Source organism: Zonotrichia albicollis, chromosome Z (genome assembly GCF_047830755.1).
Source record: "Zonotrichia albicollis isolate bZonAlb1 chromosome Z, bZonAlb1.hap1, whole genome shotgun sequence".
Taxonomy (NCBI): Eukaryota; Metazoa; Chordata; class Aves; order Passeriformes; family Passerellidae; genus Zonotrichia; species Zonotrichia albicollis.
Genome location: NC_133860.1, coordinates 49,837,560 through 49,864,311, shown reverse-complemented (window position 1 = coordinate 49,864,311; position 26,752 = coordinate 49,837,560). Strand labels below are relative to the sequence as shown.

The window sequence follows — 26,752 nt, the reverse complement described above, 5'->3', positions numbered from 1 at the left end:
TTGCCATCAAACTGCAGAAAGCATGAAATGTTGGTAGTTGTGAAATCAAACCATGCAACATGTCCTCCAAACTTTGTCTGAGAATTGTATCCTAAATTTTATCAGAGTGAGAATATTGGCTGCTCTCTATTCCCTAGGAAATTACAAAGCAGAGGTAAACTAGAAATAAACAAATAACCAAAATATCCCAAAGTGCAGAAGGAAATCTTGGACACAGGCAGTTTCATCACCTGTGAAACTGAGCAGTGAATGAAATTCATGGTAAATTTCAGTCTGATGTATCCATGCAGGAGCTTTGTTCCTATCTGGCATTCTGGAGAAGGCTGGATGAATATTCAGATTAATTAACTGAATTATTTAAGTCTTTCACTAAATATTGTTTGAGACATCATCCAAATGTTTTTTACACCATCAAAAGAATGAAAGAAAATTCACTTCTGCTGCAATGCTTCTGGTGTTTTGAGAGAAGGTTAAGGTTTTGACTGAAGGTGTTTTACCCTTTTTCTCCTATCACAGTATTCATCATCATTATTTTAGTTCTATATTTGATTTCAGATAGTTTACAAATAGCACAACCCTTTTACCATTGGCACAATAGCATTTGGTCAGTGTAGGCAGATGTCTCTGGGTTCCCAGCTGGGAATACCATCCTCAGTAAACATATTTCAAACTGCTACATAGTCCCTGGTCTGCCTATGCTCATTCCCATCTGTTTCATGGCACAGTGCCAGTTTACAAGTGATCAAGCTCTAATCATCCAGTGTTGGTGAAGGCAATGAGGAGTTTTAGATGGACAGTCTCTGTGACACGGTAAGCTGCTCCATGACCTACTGAAAGTCACTCCCATTCAAGTCATGCAGCAATACACTAGGTGTTGACCCTGTAATTTTAAAAGTGCATCTTCAAGGTCTGCAGTCAAGAGGCCAAGGGGAAATAGATAACCCACTAAATGTCAGCCACTCCCCATTTCACTTAAGTATGGTAGAAGAGTGTTACATGGAAAGCAGCCAGCTAGACTGACCCTCATACTGGCTGAAACAACTGTCCCATTCTAGTAGAGACAAATTTCTTTGCACACTAGACTCTGTTCTGACTCAGAACCAACCTGGGTGAAAAATCACCTTACAAAATATTTTTGCATGTACTGTGCAGCATAACCACTGAAATTTATGTAGAAAGATAGCACATACATGCTGTAAGTTGATGGGACATGAAGGATTGTGAAACATTTTCAGAGCATTTTTTAGTTTCATGTACCCTCAAAAGTTTTTGTTACAGGCATGAAAATGTTCCATGTAATTATTTTCAGAAGAAAATACATAAATAATTATCTTGCCTGTGAAATCAAAGATGAATTTTAAAGGCTAAAAGATTGGCTTTCTCCTTGTTTTTCTCCACAACTAAATTTAGTAATAAATTTCTGCAGACCATGCTGTCACACGTATGGCAAAAGCCCATACCCAGCTGGTAGGCTTCTGTCATGGTTTAACTGCAGCCGGCAACTAAGCGCCAGGCAGCTGCTTGCTCCCTCCCCACCTGGTAGCACTGGGGAGAGAATTGGAAAGGTGAAAGTGAAAAAACTCATGGCTTTAGATACAGACAGTTTAATAGGTAAATTGAAAGCTGTGCACACAAGCAAAGCAAAACAAAGAATTCATTCACTGCTTCCTGTGGGCAGGCAGGTGTTCAGCCATCCCCAGGAAAGCAGAGTTCCATCACACACTGGGTGACTTGGGAAGACAAATGTCACCATTCCAAACATCTCCTCCTCCCTCCCTCCCTGTCTCCCTCCCTCTTCTTCCCCTAGCTCTATACACTGAGCATGCCACCAGATTTTCTGGGATATCCTTTGGGTCAGCTGTCCTGGCTGTGCCCCTTCCCAACTCCTTATGCACTCCCAGCCCTATCACTAGCTGTGCAGCGTAAGAGGCAGAAAAAGCCCTGATGCTGTATGAGCACTGCTCAGCAGTAACCAAACCATCCTTATATTATCAACACTATTTTACTGTATTTAGCACAAATCAAAACCATAGTTCCATACAAATGACTATGAAAAAAATTAACTATACCCCAGTCAAAACTAGCAGAGCTTCCAACAGATTTTCCCTACAGTTTTTCTCTTAGTTTTGAAAGGAAAACTATCTGTAGTGAATATTCAAATCTTTAGTGTATCTAAAGAAACATCACTACTTGACATCACTACTTGAGAGAGAACTACAAGAAATTATGTGGCTATTGATAGAAATTCCCAGCATGGAAGAAGAGCTGTACAGATATGACCATTTGATAAATTTATGCTATGGATATCTATGTTATTAAAATTATCCTATCAACTTGTACAGTTCTGCCCAATATCTTAGCATTTCAGTGAAATTTTGCTTGACTTCTGTAAAGAAACATAAATCATATTCTACTGAATGGATGAAAATTTAAAGATAGAGTTAGTGCCTAAACAAACCCATGAAGTGAGATAAGGCTGAATCTTTCTCCAGTTTGGTTTTTCAGATAGCTTTGGGGGCATTGGGTAGAAAAGATTTGTAACAGTGAACAGAAAGACACCCAAACTAAACAAAACCTGGCAGGTCATGCACTTAACATACATCTTTCTGTAAGCTGTAGGTGCTACTGCCAGGTAACCAAGTGAAGATAAATTTTAAGGATTTATAAAATATGTACACCAGAAACTACAATAAGCCCCCCAGACAGCCTTTCCTCTTAGATCTGTTCCACCTGTACCTCAGCTTCCAGCTGAGATCAGCTCTGCTGTGACTGTTGATGTTCAAGGCCTTTCCTCTGGCATCTGCTCAAACCCTGCCAGCGCATTGTAACTCCTGTCATAATACCTGGCTGTCTGCTTTCATCTTTTTATGTTTTACATCCACTCCACCCAGTGTCTGGGTTTGTGCTCCACCCAGCTCTTCTACTTTTGCAGTATCAACACAGGCAAGTCCTGTAGTAAAGGTCTGCATTATCATTTCATTTCAGTACATGCTGAATCAAGAACAGATGCTGAAGACTGCCTTGCCTCTCTTTGCCAGATTCATCATCAGCAATGGACTGAGGACTAAGCATGGGACATTCAAGATTGCCTTGGAGGCAGCTGACCAGGCTTTGCCCACTCTATCTAGGAACATGGGGTTAAGATTAAGTGAAGGAGCTACGGCACTTCTTACTCCTGATGTACTGCAGCTTTCAGACCCAGATACTGCGAAAGAAAACCTTACCTTCCTCTTGGCTCAGCTCCCCCAGTATGGTCATCTCTATTATAATGGGACTGTGCTACTGCAGTACAATTTCACACAGCAAGATGTGGACAACAGGGATGTTGCATACAAGCACCGAGGTGGGAATTCCCAGACAGACAGATTTACATTTGTTGCCTCGGATAGGACTAACCAAGGCTTCATCGTGAATGGGAGGGTGCAGAGAGAGCCGGTGACATTCACCATTCAGGCAAGTGTGATCACAGACCTACTTAAGAGAGATAAATAGGACGATAAAGCCAAAAATGTAGCAGTTTTGATGACAGCTGGTACTTGCTGCAGTCTCTGATTTAACCGTGCAGCTTGTATGTTTGCTTCCTGTGTTCCACAAATAATTAACCTGGGGAACTAACTACTTACCAAAATGCATAAAGATAAGCAAGTAAATACTTAATACTTGCATGCTAAAATTTTTACATAGGAACCTCTACTATGGGAAGGATAGAACTTTCTGCTGCTCTGCTTTCCCACTTGGTGCCTGATCCTGTGATTTGCACATATGGGGGTGTGAGTATGATTGCTGATCTTCATGTCACAGGAATCCTGAATTACAGCCACTTTGCTTCCCCACCTAGACATCCTGTCCTCTCTGAGCTTTCCTCTCTATGTAAGATGCTCTGATTCTTCTTTCTTTGCTAGAATCTTTCTGTTCACTTCCCGTTTCCTGTGTTTTCAAGTCCTTCATACTTTGTCATAGGCTCAGATTTGTTTGCTGTGATTTTTTGTATCTATCTATTTATGTGGCATGGTTCAGTACACAAAGTATGTCTGGTTGCACTGCATGTCAGAATTCTGTGTTTCAAAACCCTGATGCTAATGAAAGACTGTTAATATTTCCTGATGACAAAGTTTCAAGTTATACAACCAGTGAGGCATACTATTTCAGCAGAGGGTGATATATGGGAACAGCAACAACCATTGTGGACTGCTAGAAGGTTCACCAGAATTTGTGAAAGATGGAATTGTTATTATAAAATAGAGGTGACAAACCTTTGTCGCAGTTATCTTTTGCTGTGAAGAAAATCATAAAAAATGAGGGCTATGGAGAATGTGGGACATAAGGGCAGAGGTATATAGAATTTGTGTTTCACTCCCCAGAGTGTACTATACCCTGCTACATGTGGCAAGTGATGGGTAATCTGGACCTGGAAACTTTTCATGTGAAGTACAACTTAGCTAGAACTCAGGGGTCTGCAGCAGACTGTGAGCCAAAGTGGCTATTGCCATCCTGATCTGGCTACTGCTCTTTTAGCAAAAGCAGGACAGAGAATACCCTGATGTTATAATATGAATGTCTAACTTTGATTTAGGTGGATCATTTGGACAAAATGGCACCAAAAATTACTCATCTCCATTGTTTTTCTGACGTGGAACTGCTGAAGAATGGCAATTATGGGATCTATATCACTGCCAGGTCCCTGAGGGCATCTGACCCCAATACAGAAGATGACAAAATAATTTTTAAGATTTTGCAAGGTCCTCATTATGGCTACCTGGAAAATATAATGACAGGTGATTTCTTCTATAATCTCTATGATTTGCCATACCAGACCAGACTTCAAACCCTACCCTGTTAATGTTTGCTTGATAGAATCAAAATTTCTTAGCAAACTTTGGGCAAAGTTTGACTGTAATAACAAAACTTTGACAATGTAACCTGAGTCTTAAGTTTGTTATGAATCCTTAAAGAGTTTGAGATAATTTTTAATAACTATTGAGAAACTTTTTTATTTCTATCAAGAAAAAAAAGATTAATATTGAACTTGGCCTTTTGATAAACAGGTTACACATAAAGAAATTGGCAGGGGCTTATAATGAACAGATATTGCTGTTTAGCTGTAAGCATACATGTCTCAAAGTTCAGATACTCAACTAAAAAAAAAGTTGAAAAGAGTCTGTATGATCTACATGGTTCTTATTAGCAGGATTTTCGTTCACCTGCATACCATTTGTCTTTCCTAGGTGGATTCATTCAGGATGGATTTAGCCAAAAGGATTTAAACAGCAAAATCATACTTTATGTCATCAACAAATCACGAGAAGTGAATTCAGACAACTTGGAGTTTCAAGTGACAGATGCCAGTGGAAACTCTGCAGCACCTCAAAGGTAGCTCCAGTCCTTGGTGACATGGGCTGTGCTGCACTGTGCTTGCCACCCCTTGGGAAAAATGAACAGGTGCTGGGCTTGAAGCCACGCAGACACGGACATAGCTACAACTCAACCTGCCATTGCTTTTGTAAGAGTAGAGAAGATTTCTCCTCCTCAAGAAGGTGAAGCCTTCTTGAAGCCTTCTTGAAGCTCAACAAGGGTAGAGCTGCAGGTTAGACTGTGTCACAGTTCTCAAGGGCCTTCAGATCTTCACCAGGAAACATAATGCATTTAGTGGGGTTCGGCATTTGCATATCTGAGATGCTGCATGCTGAAGGATGGGACTACCGCTTCATGAACGTGGTCCTGCAGCTGCAGGTCACTCTTGCCCTTAGCTGATGGCAGTGCATTTTTCACAAGCTTGACATTACAGTGGACAGGATGCTCTCAAATGACAAAGCTCAGTGCCATATTTCTGCAAAAGAGCACTGAAAGAAGGTGGAGAACACACAACACCTTTGTCATCCACTGCATGTATTAGGCACACCATCCAATATATCCTTGTGACATACCATAAGCCTCATGTAGAAAAATTAGAATATCATCTGAACTGGGCTTTGATGATAAAAGCCAGAAGTGCAAGTAGCTCTTCAGTAGAGGCAATGCTTCTTTTTATTCCTGAAAATAGGGCTAAGTGTTCAACCAACTTATTTAATCAGAAAAAATTGAAAAAAAACCAACCAAACAAAACAAACAAAGCAAACAAACAAACAAACAAACCCCAACAAACAAACAAAAAATACCACCAAAAACCCAATATGCTTTTTCTGGGCTAAAACGGCTACTCACAAACCAGGACTCATGGTGAAGAAAGAGAAGCAGAGAGCTAAACCCAGGGGCAGAGCACTTCTCTGCACACTGGAGAGAGGACAGGGACTCAGCTGAGCTGGAGGCAGCATTTAGGCAGTTATGTACTGTGCCAAAAGATGTCCCCATAAACAAACACATCTGAGCATGGATAGCCAAGTTGCTCTGTGCTGGCTTGCAGATGAAAAATCACCATTATGTGATGCCACTTCACGGAAAATGCAACTCCTTTTAAACAAATGACAGTGCATAGCTCAGCTTTAGGAGAAGAGCAAAGAAAAAACTCTTTTGCAGAAAATAAGTGTTTCAGTGAAGTTATCTGCCAGTAGATCAAAGGGGAAGTTTGGTGAAAAAATAGCATTTTAATATTGGATTTAAAAGGTTATGAGGTATTTTTTCAATTTAAAGTAAGTTATCACCTAATGATAACGGTTTCAAAATACACAATTTATTGTTCATGTCCCAGCTTTTATTTGAATGCTGCTGGACTACATCTGGCACATCCATCCTCTTTAGCAAAACTAAAGCAAATCAGCTTCCAAACGGGTTTCCCACAAAATCAGAATCAGAGGGTAGAGGAGAACAGGAGAGAACTTCCACTGGTGATAGAGCTAGTCAGCTGTGAAAGGCCTAGAATTTTGTATTAGTAAAGTACAAATTGTAAATAGCTCAGCTTATTTTCCTTCTTTGCAATGTCATTCATCCTTCTCTGAGTCTTACTAATTTTTATTACAGCTCTAAACAAGGAAAGATCTTTATTGGCGATCCTGTGCAGCACACAGTCTTCTGAGGTTCACTGCCCCCATCCTCCATAAAAAATTCTAAAATTCAGTGCATAAGACACCTGGAATCAGATAGGGTAAAGGTTGAAGAGTGAAGTGTGCCGAGAAGAAGAGAAGTCCCTTGCACAGAGGCAGAAAAGTCCTAGAGCATACTCTGTGTGCTTCAGGACGAGAGATAGAGGATACATGAAGGCAGATGGGCGGAAAGGAGGATATTGCTGAGGAAAGACTGGGGAGTGTGAGTATAATAAACTGAAAGGCTAAAGGGAACCAGGATAAACAGTGATAACTTGTCTAGGCCTATTGTTGTAATGGACAAACTGCTCTTCTCAAAGTTACTACAGAATCCCTCTGGCTGTAAAATAGGGCTCAAGTTTGGCTTAGGGTACATCAGGGCTAGTCTGCAAGATTTATTACTGCCTCTTCCTAATCAGTTAAATCACACAAATATGTTAATTTGGAGACAAAGACTCAGTATGTGTATTGGCTAAATCAGCAGTCGGGAGAGAAGACTCCTCACACAGCCCTTGAGCAGCAGGGGCTGGGGGCAGCTGGCCAGGTGGCTTTGCTCTAAACTCACATTCCTTTCTCTCCCACAGGCTGGAGCTATGGTGGTCTCGAATTGAAATGCTACAGACTGAATATGAGGTGTGTGAAAACACAGGAGTGGTGTCTCTGAAAATCACCAGGGCAGGACACCTGGGGGAGTCTGCCTTTATAACCGTGAAGGTAAAGCCAAAAGCCAACAACCTAATTTAATAATAATAAGTGCTGCCTGTTATTTTATTCCTCAGATGTAAATATAATTCAATAATCATCAAAGAGGCCATGTGATTCAATCCATACTTACTGGGACATTGTCCCTGCTACTACAGATGGCTGAAATACTTCTGACAAAATTTCTTGAGTCTTAAGTAGAAATGCTGATTAACCAAACCTGGAATGTTTTGGAGCAGCGTTTCAGTTTTGATGGAAAAGCAGAGAAGGCACTTTCCTCTGGCACTGTGCTCAGAAGCTTGGTTTCCAGGATCTGCCACTTTAAAATTCAGGTTTTGGGCAATCTCGGGCCTTGGGGCTTTTGTTTTGCCTTCTCAGGCTGCAGGAGCCCAGGAAGTATAGGTACTTCAACTACACAGCCATGGCAGCCTTCTCCATTTCACCCCCTACTGCCCACAGCCAAGGGAAATTCCCCTGTACCTTCAATGACTGCCTCTGTCTAATGTCAAAAAGACTAGACTGAAAGCTGAAGGCTATAATTTTGTAGAGCAGGTTTTGTGCAACTTGCCTTCACAAATTTTATCTTTCCTCATAAAATGGAAATTCCAGTATTTTATCAGCTCCCCTTGCTGGAGAAATACAATTTTTCCCCCTCAGAGCTTCTCAGGATTATAGCCCTTATAAGAAACATAATTTTAATTTTTCTTCTACTGAAATGAGTGGGAATTTTGCTAATGATGCCCTCGGGGAACATCTTGTCCTACCCTTCACAGATCTTGGTGATTCTACTCCAGCAGTCATTTGAAACAGTGAAACTGATTCCAGCATCAAGAGCTGGAAACATACATGGTATGGAAACTGGCGTCCTCTGGTGCCTCCTGTAAAATTTCAGGGAGTTGCTGGAATCCCTATATTTACATATGTAGGGTTCACATCTATCCTAATGAGTCTTTGGGAGTGATAGAAGGCTCTGTGCAAAAAAGCTTATTTCAAGATATCACAAAGGGCCAAATAGGAAAACATGGCCAAGTTGTTGCTGCTCTTCTTAGATGACAGAATGTGCTTTTCCAGGAGCCAGATATGGCAGGGTCCCCAGGCATGGTGAACAGCAGTGTTACCTGGTGTTGTCAAATAGCAATCTCAGAGGGGAATTAGCAAAACTTTAAGATAGGGATTTTTTTTTATTATTATTAATTTTTTAAGCCATAAGCAAGAACAGAATGACAGTTGCACATAAGAAGGTTTATTCTTCAGTTCTTTATCTTTTTCCCCAGCCTAAGTATATGTATGAGTTGGCCTGTCTATTTGAGACATCCAAAGTACGTTCTGGGTGCATCAGAGTGCAGTGGTTTGGTGAAAAGAGTCACAGTGTAGTATTTACTGTTTGATTTCTTCTCAGGTCAATGAAATATCTGCTAGGCTGGGAAAGGACTTCACAGTGACTCCATCCAAGCTTGTTCAGTTTGATCCAGGTATGAAATAGTGTACTGAGTAATTCTAAAATTAATTCACTGATTTTAGAAGAGCAACCTCTTGCTTTGGAGAATGAAATCTATTACATATCTACAGCTAGAGAAGCTGAATAGTATTTAAGACTTGAGCTTATTTTTTGGAAGTGCTTTGGGCTTCTTTAGTGAATTGGTATCCTAATTATTTGGCATGAGATTGCCAACAGTCTTTTACTTTTTTAAAATATCAAAAGTGCTGATATGTTGTCTCCTGATCTCCCAACAACTAGGCTGGATAGGACTCACCCTGAGCTGATCTATGGGATGCTTTAAGGACTTCAGTCATTATAGGTAAAGCCCCGGACACAGGTCAAATTTAGACAAAACTGAGAACAACTTAGGGTATTCAAGATGTCCATGGCCCTATTTCATTAACATACAATACCGAAGTTACCCAGTAAAGACAAGGAAACAAGAAAAAACAATGGTAAGATTTGCCTAAATGGTTGCACTTCAGTCTAACATGGTTTTTGATCCATTTGCAGGTATTTTAAATAAGTGCTCCATCTTTAAAGTCAAACTTTTCAGATACAAACTGTATGATACATTTTCTCTTGAAAATCAGTGGAAGTCCTAAATCAATGTATTACAGTGCAATTTTGCACATCTACAGCAGCACTTTGTTACAGTGTATGCACTTCAACTGAATCATCATTGCTCAGGAACAAATTCAAACTTAATGTTATTTGGAAGAACAGCAGGAGTCCAGTCAGTCAGTAGGAGCACAATAGCATACACAATCTACTCCACTCTAGCTGCAGACATGTTAATTAATCTATTTCTTTGACACCCTGATTGATTGAAATAGCACTTAAAGAGTAATTAAAATGTTTATTTGTGTTAGGAGTGTCAACCAAGATGTGGAATATAGCAATTACCTATGACGGATTAGAGGAAGATGATGAAGTCTTTGAAGTAGCTCTGAACTCCCCTGTGAATGCTGTTCTTGGCACACGGACAAAAGCTGTAGTGAAAATTTTGGACTCAAAAGGAGGTATTCTCTTTTGATCTTTGTGACTAAAAAGGTGGGACAATCTTGGCTGAATAACTATCTATTTTCAACCATGAGTTGTTCCTAACATTCACCATTAGACCAAACTGCCTAATTTATTTTTAGCGAAAACAGGCTTGACACTTGCAGGCCCTTTATTCTCTCACAAAATCATACGCATCCTCACAGGATGAGAAAAGCAACGAGTACAAAATGAGAAAAATGCCAGGAAAGAAACCACTTTTCATAACAACATGAGTTCAGTTTGCATTTTCTAAAGTGGGGAAAATTGGGTTTAGATCCATTCGTTTTTTCCCCCCCAGTTATTATTAAGTTGTTACACACCCTCTAAAAGAGATTTACTTTTCTCTCAAAAAGAAATGTAGAAAATTAATCCATCTCTTAGCAATATATTTTCCAATACTTAAAAAGCACAGTCCATAACATCACGGCAAATAGTTTAGTCTTTGAAGACTGCATTATCATTATGTTTTTCAGCAATCAAATGTGGAGTATCTGAAATCAGACCCAAAAGGAGGCAATTGTAGAAAGAGAATCATAGGAAAATGGTAGAAAAATAGAAATAACTAGAAAAGCAGTTGCAGCCTCTGACTGCTGAAGAGTGTCTCTTCTTCTGGTGTTTAGTGAAACAATATTTAAAATATCCATATTGCAATGAATTAGGCTTCATGTTACAAAAAGCCCCTTTAAAATTTCAGATTTGTCTTCTAAATATTCCTAGGGTAAATCAGGACTTAATCGATGCAGTGACTTTGAAACAACAGTATCCTGGATTTCCAAGAAGAAGCTTCTCTGGAGATGATGGAAATATCATCAATGGTAGTTAAAGATACCTGTATATTCATGGCCAAAAACCCCAGCACTTCAATGCCCAGTATAAGAATGAAAGCAGGTGTTTTCAGCAGATGCTTGGTTGAATTCTGACCTGTGGGTAGACAGATGCATCACATATAAAATCTTATAGAGATAGTAGTTGCAGTTATAGTCATAGATAACCCCAAAAATGAGGGTGACTGAACAAACAGCAAATCAACTACTTCAAGTGAAAGAATCATCCAACTTTTAAGGAAAAGCAGTTTATGTGCCCATGTGAACATGACCAGTTATTTGCTCATGCAGTTAAAGCTGACCATCTGCCATTTTCTATGCTTTCAGGTCAGTGCAGCTATTCCCATTCTTCTGGGCAAAGCAAGCATGACTTCTGGGGGAGAGGCACGCTATTTCCAGTTTCCTCAGGCTCCTCATCACCTTCCAGGCCTGGCAATGTTTCCTTGGAAAGGATCCCACTGCCTCCTTCCAAAGGGATGAGAGGGCATGGAGGGGATCTGTGGCAGGAGCACAGCTCGGCGAATCGGTCAAGGACCAGGCTGAGAGTAACTGGAAATGGCAGAATAGTAAGACACTTCTGTAGTTTAGTGATGAACTGATTTGTGAATTTATTGTGATGTGACATCTTCATTTAACTGTCATTTTTGTAGCAATTCTATCTGATCACACAATAACTATAAACTACATGAGTTTGCACTGAATCAGACCTGGGGCTATTAAAAAAAAAACTGTAAGGAAAAAGCCAAAAAACAAACCAAACGTTTTGAGGATCCATGTATGCAAGAGAGGAATAAAATCAAGACCTGGGGGAGGAAACGGGCATGAAGCAACTTCAGCAATTATGAAACTCCCAATCTTATAAAAATTATGGGTAAGTTAGAAGTTGGTGGAACCAGGCAAAGCTGTGCATCTGGTACTGAAGTTATAAAGCTGAAAATACTGTTGGTTTAAACACAGAATAGTTATTTAAACCCTTTCCACTGATTCTCCTGCTTAAGCTATATTAATTTAGTTAGGTATTCAGTAACTTTCTGCTATTGTGACCTTAAAGATTTCTGGAATCTATTTTTATGAACACTGAGCATTACACTTGTAATTTGTGCTTTTAAATGGCTCCTTTCAGAAATGGTATGCTTCTACACTAAAAGAGAAAGAACTAAATCAAGACATGCTCTCCACAATGTATAAGCTAGTGATAAATGTTGCATAAAGTCATCTTGTTTCTATAATCCCATCTCATTCTGCTGTTCTACGTTTTTCAGGTTCCTCCTTCATCCGTATTTAGAAATGAAACAGATGTGATTTTCAAAGTAAGAGTATTATGGGTGTTGGTTGGATATTTCCATGATTTCTTTCTGATTCTGCTCTTTCTAGGCTTTATCACTCCTAATAATTTGTTATGTCTAATACTTTATTTTTCTATCTTTCTTTTTCTTTGGTGTAATTTCCCTTTATTTGTGATAATTTTTATAATAATTAATTTTTATTATTTTTAATTTAGTTTAAACAAACTAAATTAAAGAGCTGCCTGTATGTACTAACCCTTTTTCTCTCCTGTTCTTGTGTGATACTGTAAAATGAAGTATCATGGGATTGTATCACTCAAAATAGAGGATGACACCTCCTCAGCTGAAACCAACAAGAAAGCACAAACACAGATAAATGTAATCTCCTCTAGAAAGACAGAAATCCCACTGGCTGATAAGGCAGAACTTGCAGCTGAACCAAGATCAAGACATAGGGTATGAAATCCTTCTTTCATGGGCATTTTCACCATCTGTTTTCAGTCGTGTTGTTTTCCAAAATGATTTAACACCTAGAAGAGTTTTCATGGCATACAATTTTAATATAAGACCTAATTAATCTGTTTCATTTCACTTGTTTTGTGTAATTATTTTCCTTCAAATATAAAAATGACATTTTCTCTTTCCAGGACTTGAACACTTTTCAAAAGCCTTGTACACCAGATTTAAAGGGTCTCTTGCATTATGAAGAAAGAACACAGAAATTATTTCAGTGTGATGGGATATCATGGAAATTCTGGAATTCCCAAGGCAAGGTAAAAAAGTAGCAATGTGTAGGTATCTACATCAGAGCATGGAGTCTACGATTGGTGATACCCTATAGCAGAGGACCTGTTATTTACTTGAACAGGGCATAAATGTTAACCAGATTCAGGTTTGCTTTCAGCAGAAACAAAAGTTTCCCAGGAATATGATGAGGACTTGACTGCTGGGGTTGCCTTTTCTCTCTGTCATCCACAGGTGCTCCTGGACAAACCACATGAGCACTAGTGTTGTGGTGCTTGGGACAATGGAGACATAACACAGTCAGTGAATGAAGTCTGTGGGAGAATAGGTGGAATTTAGTAAAATAAGCTTAATTAGGTATTCTGTAAACATACTTTCCCCCCACCACTTAAGATGTCACGATGAATTTTGTTGCACTGCTTTCCCTGTACAGAGTACAGGAGACAGAAAATGGTGTCCAAACTAATAAAAAGCCTTTAGAAGATTTTTGGAAGTGAATCCTACTGTCACCATCAAAACTACTAATTATAAACTGTAGGATCCTCTGTCAGGCATTATTTGTTTAAATGTTTTAAGCAATGCTCTATGTTTATTTATAGACACCAAAGTTCATGCTTGGTTTAATTCTGGACACTAGTGCACAGACTATCTGTGCATAGACAGAAGTCTGCTTTACCTCTTCCTCTTTTACTTTAGGAGGTAACTATGAAGAAATGCCCCTCTGGATGGACTTATCATGAGGGCAGCTGCTACTTCCTGGTGCTGAATCACAGGGTCACCTGGAACATCGCTGCTCAGGCTTGCAGAGATCAGTAAGAGACCATCATGCATTTGCTGTACAGCGCTGTTGCCCTGAGACAAATGCTGCTCTTGAGACCAAATTTATTTGGATAAGCCGAGCTTTGGCTGCTCTGCACAGCTCCCCCCAAAACTGCACAAATCCTGGGATTCAAACACAGTGGACGATAGAAATATTAGTCTCATAACGCTTCAGGTGGTTGTTTCTCAAAGCTGTCCATCTGCAGTGAGGATATTTTTCTAATGGGAGAGTTAGTTCGGGAGAAGAGAAACTCGGAGTCAGTAGAGACTCAGAATTTAATCCTCTCTTACCCACCACTTCCTTGGCACTACCTCCTCTTGATATAGCAATGGTAAAATATTGCCAGTTCCTGTGTGCCTTGCTGTATGCTTCTGAAGATGCAGCTTTGAAGATTCTGTAACTATTTGAAAACTTTTACATTCAATTTAACAGTGCATTTCTGACTTTTTAGGGATATAACAACAACAACAGTAATGACAACAATAGTAATAATAATAATAGCTGTCTTAAAGTAGGAGACAAAAAACCTGTCAGTCTTGTTTTCTGGATACGTTTGAGATTTTGGCTTTAGAGGTATTAGGTTAGTACTGGAAAAAAATGTTAGCCATGATATCATGAAGCTTGTCCAAGGATAGGCATGCTCTGTACCTTGTCCTGAATTGTGAGCACCAGGTTGAAAACCAATCTGAAAAATAGGAAGGGCTTAAACAGACCTCTCCATTACTCCAGGTCTCTCCATTACTCCAAAGGAAAATTGAAACAGGGAAGAGTGGGAAATGATAGAAACAACTTATGTTCCTAAAGTAATGGAAGGACATGCTGAACAGTGAATCATGGCCAAGCATGCAGAACAAGCATTGATTCATTCCACTTAGTTATGCCAGATTATGTTGTCTTGGGAACATGCAAAAGAAAAGTCTTGATACTACTACCTCCTAGCTGATGGAAGATATTCTTTACTAAAGTGTAAATGTCATGTCCTCTTGTGAGCCGACCCTAAATTTTGTGTTAACACTTGGTTTACTTACTATTTCAGCTCCTGAATTTTTTTTTGTTATTATCTGCTTTTATTATGCTACTTGTTAACAAACAATGCTATAAATTGTGATTTTTTTTTTTTTCTGAAGGCTTCAACAGTGAATTGATCTCTTGGAACCATATGCCACTCTTCTGGGAGGTGTATCCTATCTTCTAAAAGAGTGTAGTCTTTGTGACCCATATTTTTTGTAGGTGGGAGCTTCTTGATAGTGCAATGTAGATACTAAACTGAATAAAACTAAATAAATGTAAACAACAGTAACTAAAGGACAGTGTTAAAAAAGCTACACAGAAAATCAAGGCATATCACTGAATCCACAAGGAAATGAATCCTACGGCAGTGCTAATTCAATTAATGTCATACTAGCATAGACTAAGGAAGATTTATCCTAGTAAATGGAGTACTCCTTGCCTCCATCTGGAACTAATTTACAAGAGTACAGCTCCAGGAACATGCTAAAATGTGGTAAAAGAACATAACTTATTAAATTTTATTTTGTGCTTTTCCCCAGCTCCTCCAGCAATCATCACCATCACTAATTGTGGTGTTTCTGTTATTAATACGGATTCTATTGACATTTAAATGTTTCCAACAGGGAAATAAAACTACCATGGAGGTCAGCCCTCAATTTCCAACAGATCAACAAACTAGATATTAAATGAAAATATTAGAATTGACTTCTAGTAAATCAGCCAACTTTCATGAAAAAAAGAATAATTTTTTGACTACTACAAAAAATGGCACAATTTTAAGCTCCTATTCATTTGTCTTGCTAGAATTTTTCTATTATGCAGGAAAAAGAACCCAAGCATTGTTGAAGTTGATTCACTAACAGTCTCCTGCCCTACCCTTTTTGAGACAATCTTGCAATTTTGAGATGATGGAGTTGGGAATAGGCTATACAAAAAGTATACAGAAGTAGGCAGGCTAAAAAGTGTCTGGACAAGGGCCACGAAGTTGATCAAAGGACAATAAAGCCTGCCATGTGAAGAAAGAAGACATAGGTGAACCCTTTTCACTGTATTTCAATATTTAGAGGGTGGCTAAGAAGAGGATAGCGACTCCCTTTTTACAAGAAATCACATAGAAAAGATGAGCTAGGAGAACAAGTTATTCCTGGGAAGATTCCAAGTACACACAAGGGAATTTTTTTTTTTACTGTGAGATCAGCCGTTAGAAGACTCTCCCCAGGGAGAGAGCAGATTCCCCAACATCAGACACTTTCAAGGTTTAGCTAGACTGAGTGCTGGCCCATCTTGTCTGGACTGTCCTTTTGCCAGATGATCCTTAGAGTTCCTTTCAACATGATAGTTTATGATTCTATTCCATCACAGTAATGTATTTGTTGTGGAAGCAGTTGTTGTCTAGACATAAGTACATATGCATGGGCTAATGCAGGCCTGTTTGAGTTTATATTGATATACATTGTATGCATTTGTTGCAGGTGGTATACAACCCTTTTCTTTAGTTTTCATGTTCAAGGGTAGAAGCAGACAAAAATAAGTGCTTGTCTTGATGCAAGTTTCTATATATCAGTGTTAAATGGGATGGGGGGACAGGGAAATCTCAGTTAATTGCTGTGAAAATCTTGCACTATTTCTAACCCTTCTCCAATTCAATGGAGAGAAAGGTGGTTTAAGAACTCATTTCTCTAGCTTTGTTTGTATGCATGAAGAGACTCTTGGCAACGTGAAGAGAAGCATCTGGGGGATATTATGGCTGAGTGATCCCACAGCAGTCTGATTTAGAAGCAATTTTGATGATTTATGCCACAGCTCTTGTTTATCCAATAGGAACATGTCCTCCCCAAGGGTCAGTACAGCAGGACTCACTTGTGTGTGAGATGGTTTCACTGCTGCCACTGAAGGGATGGGAGAACTGCATAGATAGAACCCACAGTTGTGTCTTTTGCCTTGTTAGTCATATTATACTTTCATCTTTTTTGAAGTTGAACATTTAATTAAAGCTCAAATATTATTAGGTTTCAGATCCTGTACTGCTAGCTGTGTAAGGCAGAACATGTTATTTTGTTTGAACAGCTACATGTGGCCCCAGTCCTTCGGAATTACAGGCAGAACCACATCTAAAGTAATACATTAGTTACTTCATGATGGCTCAGTGTTCCATAGGAACATCAGTCCTCTTTTAGTACTGGTTTTCTAAGTGGTTAACTCATATGTGTGTGACTCCAGCAGAGGAATCCAGGTACCTAGAGTAATTTTAAAGGCCTTGTGTATGCTGTCTGGCTTTCAACTGCCAGTCTGGAAGTGCAGGGCTTCTGCAAGCTCTGCAGCATGTCTGCCACTCTCATCTGAATGTTCTGAATGATAGGAGGTGTTGTAAACAACACTAGACACCTATTTCAAGGCATCAGGATAACTCCCTAGGTGACCAAACAAAAGACTGAGATAAGCAGAGTCTTTCAGTTACCCCCCACACCCTTCAATATCAGTATAGGACGCAGATTTACTACAGCAGTTCAAATAAAATTTTGTGTCCCATGGAGACCTTCACACTTAGTCAAGTATGCTTTTGCCATTGTTAAATTTACCAAAATGGTACAAGACTCTTAAATGCATCAGGCAATTTAATAGAAAATCAGTAAAGTCTTTGTGCTAAGTATTTCCATATAATATTTCAAGGTCAATAGCTACCCAAAATGTTTCCTTAACTTGTGCAACTGCTCTAAGATAAAGGATGCTCTTGACTCAATAACAAAAGTTATGAAGCATGCAGGAACAATTTTAAATAGATAGTTTAGCACAGAAAAAAGTGACGTGTGTGTGGGTTTGTTGTGGCTTCTTTTGGTAGGTGTTTGTTTTTTGTTTTGTTTGGGTTCTTTCCCTAATAAGGCATAATAACTCCTTATCTTGACTAATTTACATTAGGAAGTGTTAGATGCACACTCCACAAATAACATTATCTTGTAATTTCCGGTGTCTGATCCTATGCCTCAAGGTTCAGTGAGTAACATTATGGAAGTGCTATGTTCTTTCAGGATGGTTTGCATTTACCTAAAATACACAACCCCCCTAAACAGGTATAACAATTAGAACAGTTGTTCTCTCTTCAGTAATGTGTTTGTGAAGCTGTACTTAGTAAGCACTCCTATAGAGAAAATATTAGGTTAAATTATAATTATTGTAGTGCTTTCCTTTCAAAGTGATGAAGTCTCTCCCCGGTACGTGAATTGAAGTCTGAAACTGTTATTGCTCAGACTACGCCTGTATGTCATAAATGATACAGCAGTTACTGACACATATTGATGCTTTTTGGTGCATAATGCTTTATGCTCACCTAAAGTAAATTACTTTGTTCCTGGGTTTTGAGTGCCCTTAAGCAGAACCCAGATAAAATGCTCTATTTTTGTTCTTGTTCACCTAGTAGTGATACCACAGAAACTGCTGTGCAAACCTCTTCTCACGTCCATTTGGTCAGCGCAACCACAGCCCCCGGCAGGCAGAATAGAATCCTGCTGCTGAAGCAGTTAGCCTGAGAGGACAACCTGAATTAGCTATGCCTGCTTTCCAGGACTCTGTCTGTAGGAGAAGATGGAGTATGAAAGTTCCCGACAGTGTTTGTCAGAGTAACAGCTTTGTTCCTAGCTCACCAGAGATTCTATGCCTGGCAGACTGGCCCAGAAGGATGGAAGCCTGTCCCAAGGGTGGAACAGGCACATCTCACTCTGATGTGTGGCAGAGCTAAGCTCGGCTGATACCTTCACTGGGTGCAGTTTTGGGGGCCTCTACCACAGTGGGTGTACAATCCTGACTGCTACCAGACAGTTTTGAGGCTGTTCTGCCACACCTTTAGTTGAGGAGAGGTACACAGGTGTCAGTGTGAACCTTTACATGCTGTTCTCTGGTGGCCCAGGAACTCAGAGTGCCCCTGATGGGCCTATTACTGCACAGTGCCTGCCCCAGGGCAGCTGTGATTGCACAGGCAAGGGCTAACACCCAGCTGACCTGCTGACCTTAGCAGATCCACTGTGCAGCATGGAGCAGCGGGCAGCTCCATCCCCTCCTGCTTTGGTTGGCCTGCAGGGATAATGGAGGAGGACTTTGCAGCAGGAGCATCCCCCCTCAGAAAAAACAATGAATTTATTTCATATCCTGGCCCTGTGGGCCCAGATTCAGGAATGGTCCAGATTTTGTGTGGTATGGACTGTGCAGAATATTGTGGACTACTACTTTGAATTCTTCTCATGTAAATTTTTCCTGTTCCCTTTGTGTGGCATCATATGAAATCTATGGGATCAGTACTCTTAGAAGACATACAGGGCAATAATGGGAATGGAGCTCCAGGCATGGATCTTTAACTAGGCAGCATGCTTAATGGTGGGCTTTCACTCTAACATCTGCTCATGGTCTCCATAGTGAGCTCAAGTCTGCCATGCCATTCTTCAGGCCTGGTTGCTGCCCCAGCTCCTAAAGAAGAGAGTTATCACTTCATCTGGAGCAATAGTGATCTTCTGTCTCTGTTATCTGGCAAAAGTAATGAAATTAGTAAAATTCTTACAATACCATTTACTTATTCTAATGTTAGAAAAGTTTTTTTCCTCTGTTAAAATGTTTTTATGAACAGTGTTGTTTGCTCTGGCCCTATCAACTGTCACCCAGGATATTCTGGGAGGCTGAAGGGGTTGGCATCACTTTTAGACTGAGCAGCAGTCAGAAATATGGGACAAAATAAACGTCAGCACCAGATGTTCAGCATCAGAGGGATGGCAACACCAGGTGTGACATGTAAAAAGGGGATATACCAATGCAGACACAAAGATGGATAAATAAGAAAGTGGAGCCACTGATGGCTGACAGTTCCCAGCAAATGTGAAGAATGACATTTGTCTCTTAATGCCTAAAGATTTAGCTTGATCTCTAAATGGCTTAAGAATAGCCTGCTGGTGCTTGTATGTTTGGTACTGATTGCACGGCCACTCAGTGGCTAAAGTTGGCAAATCCTCCTTTGGAGCTGGCAGACTATAAGTACAAATGCAGAACAGAGCTTATGTGTTGACTTAATTCAGAAATTAGTCTGCTTAATACAAACCAATTTGAACTAAATGCATAGCCACTGCAGATAATCCTCTGAAGAATGCGTTGCTTTCCAGATACCAAATTTCTTGTGACGAACAACTGGGGGAACCCATGGGATACCTGCATTTACTGAGTGCAGGTTCACAGGAGGATGGAGAAACAGAACATCTCAGCTTGTTGAGGATGTTCTGTTTGAAAAGGATGAAAATGCAAAAAATAAAGGGTTGGGATAGAGGCAGAGGAAGGAAATGGAGGGGGGGGGATGATGCAACAATCCAAATGTTGATTTTAGAGGATGTGTGTGTAACTTTGACAGGGGAGATTTAGATTAGATATAGTGAGAAGGTTCTTCAATCAGAGGGTGCTTGGGCATAGGAACAGCCTCCCTGGGGAGGTGGTCACAGCACCAACCTGACAGAGTTCAAGAATGCTCTCAGGCTTATTTTGTGGTTCTTGGGGTGTCATGTGCAGGGCCAATAGCTATATTTTGATGGTCTTTTCAGTCTTTTCCTACTCAGGACATTCTATGATTTTCTGACTCTATCATTACTTCACAGAACCACATTACCACTTAAATGTATTATTCAAGGCTTCAGTATTGTCAAAATATGATTTTAAAGAGATATCTCCTGCTCTACTACCAGATAGATGAAGTTGTACCTTTCAGTGGCTTGGATTTCAGTATAGGAAGTTTATTATTTTATGGAAAATCAGGTACCAATAATTGTGCCAATAGTTTAAAACACAGTTTGTGAGTATGAGGCACATATTTCCTGTATACATTTCCTTCAGTTGCCAAACTGATTTAATTTTTTTGTTAGAGAAACCAGATTAGGACTTTGGTTCCTCCCCAGGTAATCCACAATTTTAAGACTTCGTCTTCATGTAATTATTCCTTCATGCCAGTAAATAGCGGTTTTCCTGTGACTCGTTATTTATATGCGTTATAATAGAATCAACACCCATTGTTGATAAGTTGATGGGAGCTGTCTGTCACTCTGTGGAATGCTAATTACTCTGCCCTCTCTCGTTGAGCTTAGGTACCTGGGGAGTCTAACAAGCGTAGCTAATGAACAACACATGCAGTGGCTGTGGGACTTCAGTGGGAAGATGCCCTTTTGGATAGGCAAGTATATTGGCTGCAAGTTCCCTCTGCAGACTGTAGTTACTGTGCATGTTGAAAAGCAGAAACTGCTGTAGCAGTTCAAGCCCAGATTTCAAACACTGTATTGTTCTCATGTTTCTGCTGTTTTATTATTTCAGTGCAAGGCATAAACCAAAAAGTCATAATTTACCTGGCTACTTCTATAAGTCTTTATCAAAAAGATGTGTTTATCATGATGTCTGTTGCTGGACTGTTTTTGCCTCGAAACCTTTCCTATTTTGACACAAGCTGAAGAAAATAGTTCCAGCTCCTACAATTTTGTTTAACTTGTCTTTCTTTCAACTGTTATTTTATTTATCCCTAATTTAGCTTTTTCTTTCATTTTGTTTTAGCTTAGATAATTATTTGTGTTTCTCCTAATTTAATGGTGTTATCTTGTGTTAGAAATCTTATTAATTAATTAGATGATAAGCTAAAGAACATTTCATCATATCATTTCAGATTTAGCTACTTCTTATTAGGCACTTAATATTTAATGAGAAATTGAAATAATTTGCATGGGTCTTAGTACATCCCTTCTGTGAACGACTGCCTCAGCTCATATACTAGTGGTACTGCTTTTTTCTAACCTTGTTTCTGCTACACTGTCCTCAGTGTTGCCCTTTCTCTCTGATTCTGGACTGTGATTATCAGCTCTTAGTAATTTGCTGAGATGGACCTACTAGGTATACTAAATTAACTTAGAAAAATACAGTTAGTTTTGGATCATGTTTAATGGTATCATAATTCTGCTAACTTGAAAGAAATAAATTTATTTGACAAAGATTAAGAGTACAAGATTGTTATGCCAATTATGGTCTCTCACAAGAAGACAAGTCATATCTGAAATTATGCCATTCCTATTGGTCTTAGTAACTCAGAGGCTAGGTGAAAAGATATGTTGTCTATTGTACTAATTAACACAAACTAGTTTTACAACTTTTAATTTAAACAGTGTAAATCATGTCCATAAAGATCTCCAGAATTTTATATTCAGAAGAAATCTGAAGGCATCTGATGCTGCCCAGACTCCTTGCTATTTCAAGTATCGAAAGAGAAGCCTATGAGGTCATAGACGTGCAATAGATGAAAGGAGAAAAAAACATTTCAGAGACGCACTATTGCAGAGAAGTGCGCTTTCCTTTATTCATATGGAACTAACTGTGATTGAAGTGAACTAATTAAATCATAAATTGTGTTTTGCTTGTGTTCTATCAGATGTTTTCTCTCAGCATGCAACTGTATGCATTTTTTAATGAAGAACAACTTATAGAACAGCATAACTCTCTTGGCATCTGGCTCCAGTGACAATAAAAACACCACTGATTTTTCTTACTGATTTCACACAGGTTTGAATGACCAAGTCAATCCTGGACACTGGGAGTGGAATGGAGGAGAGCCTGTAACCTACATAAACTGGAGAAGAGGCTCCTACCACTTTTCAGTGAGAGGAAGAAATTGTGTATTTGTGCAGAAGCGAGGAAAATGGCAAGCAACTGACTGCAAGAAGGTCAAACCAAACAGCTATATATGTTCAAGAAAGTTGTAATGGATGGAGGATGCCTCTGAAAGAATATGGACATTCATGCTATTTCAGTATGTTAGCTGTGTTAGAAAACCATTCTAATCATTAGCAGGGCTTATTTTATATGCTGCCAGAGGTGCAGATGCACTGGCAACTAATGAAGGTATAGAGATCAGATGCAAAAACTAAGCCCAGGTTAAGGTTTTGAAATCTCCCCAAAGACTTTGATCTGTCACTTACCTATGAGTATTTTTATACCAAAGAGCTGGGTCTCAAGGCTTTCATCACACTTCTGTGCAAAAGTACTTTTTCTTTAAAGAAAGTACCATGTCAATTGATTTGCTTGCCTCTTCAAGGAAGAGTTGTGAACTGCAGTTTTACTCTGCAGTCACACTAAGAGGAATGCTGCTGGGGCTGGAAATAAGGGTAGACAGTTGCCTAAAACCAGATCTTTTGGGTGATGATTTGAGTAATGTCATGTAAGTACTGGAGTTTGTTTGGTGAATACCTAAGTACATCTTACAAAAGTACCAATGGCTGGACACTGCCTGGTGACAGAGTACTAACAGGAGCAAGGCCTTGTATTTCTTCTACCTCCCCAGGCCAGCTTCAGAACCTAATGGATCTGCCCACACCGAGTTGCATCTGTTTCACATCCCTAAGCAAAAATTTTCTTTTTTTTTTCCTGGAACTGCAGGATGGTGCTGTAATTTTTAGTGTAATTAAATAATAGGACATCTCTAAATCAAATCTTACAGCAAATGATGATTTATTAAAAAAACCCACAACTTAATCCTAGGATTTTATTTGGGGATAGTCACTGATACATGAACATCAATAGGATTTATATGTGTGTATAAACCAATGTAATAATGAGACATATTTTGTAGTAAAGCAGCTATGGCTTTTGAAAAGTATTAATCTAAGTCCTTATTAGGGATTTTGAGGCTTTTAAAAATAATTTTTAAAAATCCAGATTTATTTCTAAGAATGGCTTAAAAATCAGCAATTAATAGGAAAAAACCAGCTGGCCAGAACTTATTATTTTAGAAAAATATGGTTGCACTATAACCATTTTGTAACAATATAGTAGATTTATATTTTACCCGTCAAAAGCTTGCTTTTTGAAATTTTTACTGCCAGCCTTAAAATTACAAAAAAAAAAAAAAACCCAATCAACCAACGGACCAACCAACCAACACCAAAAAAACCGACCAAACAAATGAAAAAAAAAACCCAAACCAAACCAAAACAACAAAACCAAACAAAACCAAACAAAACCAACCAACCAAACAAAAACAATGAAAAACCCAAACAAAAATGAAATTAGGATCCAAGCATAGGCTTCCTAAAAAAAAAATAAAATTAAAGCTCCTCTCAATAGGAGCCAGTGTGTGGCAGCTGGTTTGGAAGTGAGTAGGGTGAATTTGCCCTGCACCTATGAACCCTCATCCTTCCCATCTGCCTGCCTGCTGCTGGCACTTGATCCCCCTTGCTCATCTGTTCAGCCAGCCTCTGGATCAGTTTTGCAACAGAGCTGCAAAACCTCCTTCTTGAGCTGTTCATAGCAATTTCTCAGTCCTGCAAGAGACAGACAGAGTAGAATCACCTCTGTTCTCTGAGCTAAAGGACACTTTCAGGGGTTATATCTTCCTCCTCTTTGCCTTTGTCATGCATGGGTTACTCATCCTTCCTCCTTGCCTGTAACAAGCTATATCAACACGAGAGCAGCTGAACAGTCTTTGTATACAGGAAAGAGCCTCCCTGAAAGGACTGCTGCCAATAAATATGGGTGCATTGCAGAATCAGAGAAAAAACATACTGGGGACAGAACCTCCTCACCTTTTCTCTTGCTATCAACAGATGCAGACAAAAATATTTCCAGGACTTTTAATTTTTTTAAATTTTTCTTAATTTTTTTCTTAAATTTTTTCTTTTTTTTTTTTATTCTTTTTAAATTTGTTTTTTAAGGTAATAATTATGAGAAGTTTTTAGACACTTTTGCTAGACAGAAACTCTTTTGTTTAAGGAGTTTTCTAGGTCAACATAGACATGCTACTTGTCTCCAAACCAAGTACTCCTGAATATCTGGTTTTAGACCTGATTTTATTCCTGAAATTTTTCATTACAGAAAAAAACAAAGCATCTAAAAAAGCACTCTCTGTATCTTTTAGTGGTGTATTCTGGAATTGCAGGGAAAATTGACTAACATAAACTTTTATTTTTTAGGGCCTTTTAAAAATAAAAGATGTAGAATTTATTGGTGCTAATTTGATAAAACCTATTGAGATTATTCAAATACCTCTCCCAATTATTTAATAAATTAATGATATCAACAGAGTGGGGATTTTGACAAAGGTGCTTGCTACTTGATCAGTAACTAATAAATGACCCATGCCATCTGACACAACAGTGATCTCAGGTTTGCTTTTGAGAGTAGGGGAAGTTTTCTGTTTTCTGTACTTCATTTGAACTACTTTATAGTGACTTCTGCACATGAAGATTTTACTACACAACAGATTTTTAGTTGTGCAAACTGCATGAGTTTACTGGCTCAGTTTTGTCTGAAACAATACACTAATGAAACTAAAATTCTTATATTGCACAGCAAGTATATTTCTGCCCTGAGAGGGCGGCTGATTTTTTTTCCAATACAATTAACTGCTCCAAACATTTAATTAATAAATTTCATTTTTCCTGTCCTTAAATAGGTATTTTTTCACAGATCTTTACATCTTTTATTGTCATTGTTAGATACTAGAGTTCAAAGAACAAAACACACTCAAATCAGGGAAAGCACAAATATTTTTTTTCTGTTGACATAGGAAATTATGGCTTCTAAGAAGTTTAGAAATGGATGGGCCTACAGTTCTGAGGAGCTTTGGGGATTTTTTAATCTTCAGCATTTTTGAATTAGATGCTGAGTAAACTCCAGGAAAAATCAGTATTTAGGGGATCAGCACTATGAGGAGTGATATGAGGAGTATTTCAAAAGGCTGAAAATAAGAAAAAGGAGCATGAAATTCTGGTGTTCACATACGGATGCCACACTTTCTGGATAAACAAAGGATTTATTTCACCAGAGCTATCCATAAATACATACCCAAGAGCAACAGAACCAAGTTGCTAAGTGAAAAGAATCTAGCCGTTATATTAGATTTATATACAGGGATGGGCTGTGTGAGCACTGTGTGTGCTTGTCACTTTTAACTACTTTCACTCCCTGTCAAGTATCTTTTAAATATGTCAATATTTCAAACAAATTTTACAGGGAGATAGTTAACTCAAAACCAATGATTGTGGAAAAAATGGATAGGCAACAGGTCACAGGAGCACTTGCTCTGAACCAAAGTATTCTAAAACATTTGAGTTTTTACTAACTTTATATATAATATCAAGTATTTAGTATTAAAAATATCAGAAAAGTTTTCCAGATCTTCTTCCTACATATGGATACTTCAAGCCTTTATTCACTCAAATTATCAGAATAACTTTGAGAGAATTATGCATAAGATTCAGTGACTACTGGTGATTCTGCATTATTTACATCACAGGATTGGTGCTATGGTAATTTTTCTATTCAAAACACTATATATATTGTCATGTTTAACTCTGTAATGTGTGTTAATAAAAACCCAAAACCATACTTTATTGAATATGAATTTCTTAATTTCAAAATTGCACAAAAACTTACTTTCTAGCGATAATGACTTTAGTTATTAATAGAAATAATATAAATGTATAATATAAATATATAATTATAGATATTTATACATCATATAAGATTTTATAATTTATATTTATTTATATTTATTTATATTTATTTATATTTATTTATATTTTTATATATCATATATAGACTTAAATAAATAAATTTTATTTTATATATGATATATATTATATTTTATATATAAATAATATAAATTCATAATATAAATGCCCTTATAGTTAAGCATAATATAGCTACTATTTACTCTGATCAGCTTCTGATCAGTTTTTTCTTCTCTTTGGGCCGATAATTGAGTGGATGCTATAAGGACATTTGTACGATAAGTTAACCCCACATAAAAGACAAAATGCTGCTTATTTTGA

At 38.5% G+C, this 26,752-nt stretch overlaps 1 protein-coding gene across 11 annotated transcripts in view; it reads left to right on the top strand.

Annotated features, from left to right (window-relative positions):
• Positions 1–26,350, top strand: part of FREM1 (FRAS1 related extracellular matrix 1) — a 65,198-nt gene extending 38,848 nt beyond the window's left edge. For 3 of the 11 annotated variants that reach the window (XM_074532706.1, XM_074532707.1, XM_014267864.3), the window contains 13 exons: positions 3,039–3,453; positions 4,574–4,775; positions 5,226–5,370; positions 7,601–7,730; positions 9,118–9,190; positions 10,071–10,220; positions 11,394–11,632; positions 12,329–12,376; positions 12,650–12,808; positions 13,000–13,125; positions 13,793–13,908; positions 21,032–21,117; positions 22,485–26,350. In XM_074532706.1, coding sequence (XP_074388807.1) covers positions 3,039–3,453; positions 4,574–4,775; positions 5,226–5,370; positions 7,601–7,730; positions 9,118–9,190; positions 10,071–10,220; positions 11,394–11,632; positions 12,329–12,376; positions 12,650–12,808; positions 13,000–13,125; positions 13,793–13,908; positions 21,032–21,117; positions 22,485–22,684 — 2,089 coding nt within the window. In that variant the 3' untranslated portion in view covers positions 22,685–26,350. Of the gene's footprint in view, positions 1–2,985; positions 3,454–4,573; positions 4,776–5,225; positions 5,371–7,600; positions 7,731–9,117; positions 9,191–9,456; positions 9,649–10,070; positions 10,221–11,393; positions 11,633–12,328; positions 12,377–12,649; positions 12,809–12,999; positions 13,126–13,792; positions 13,909–21,031; positions 21,118–22,484 lie in introns of those variants that run through there. The other 8 variants (XM_074532717.1, XM_026794239.2, XM_074532710.1 and 5 more) reach the window with 6 other exon arrangements.
• Positions 26,351–26,752: the final 402 nt, after the last annotated feature.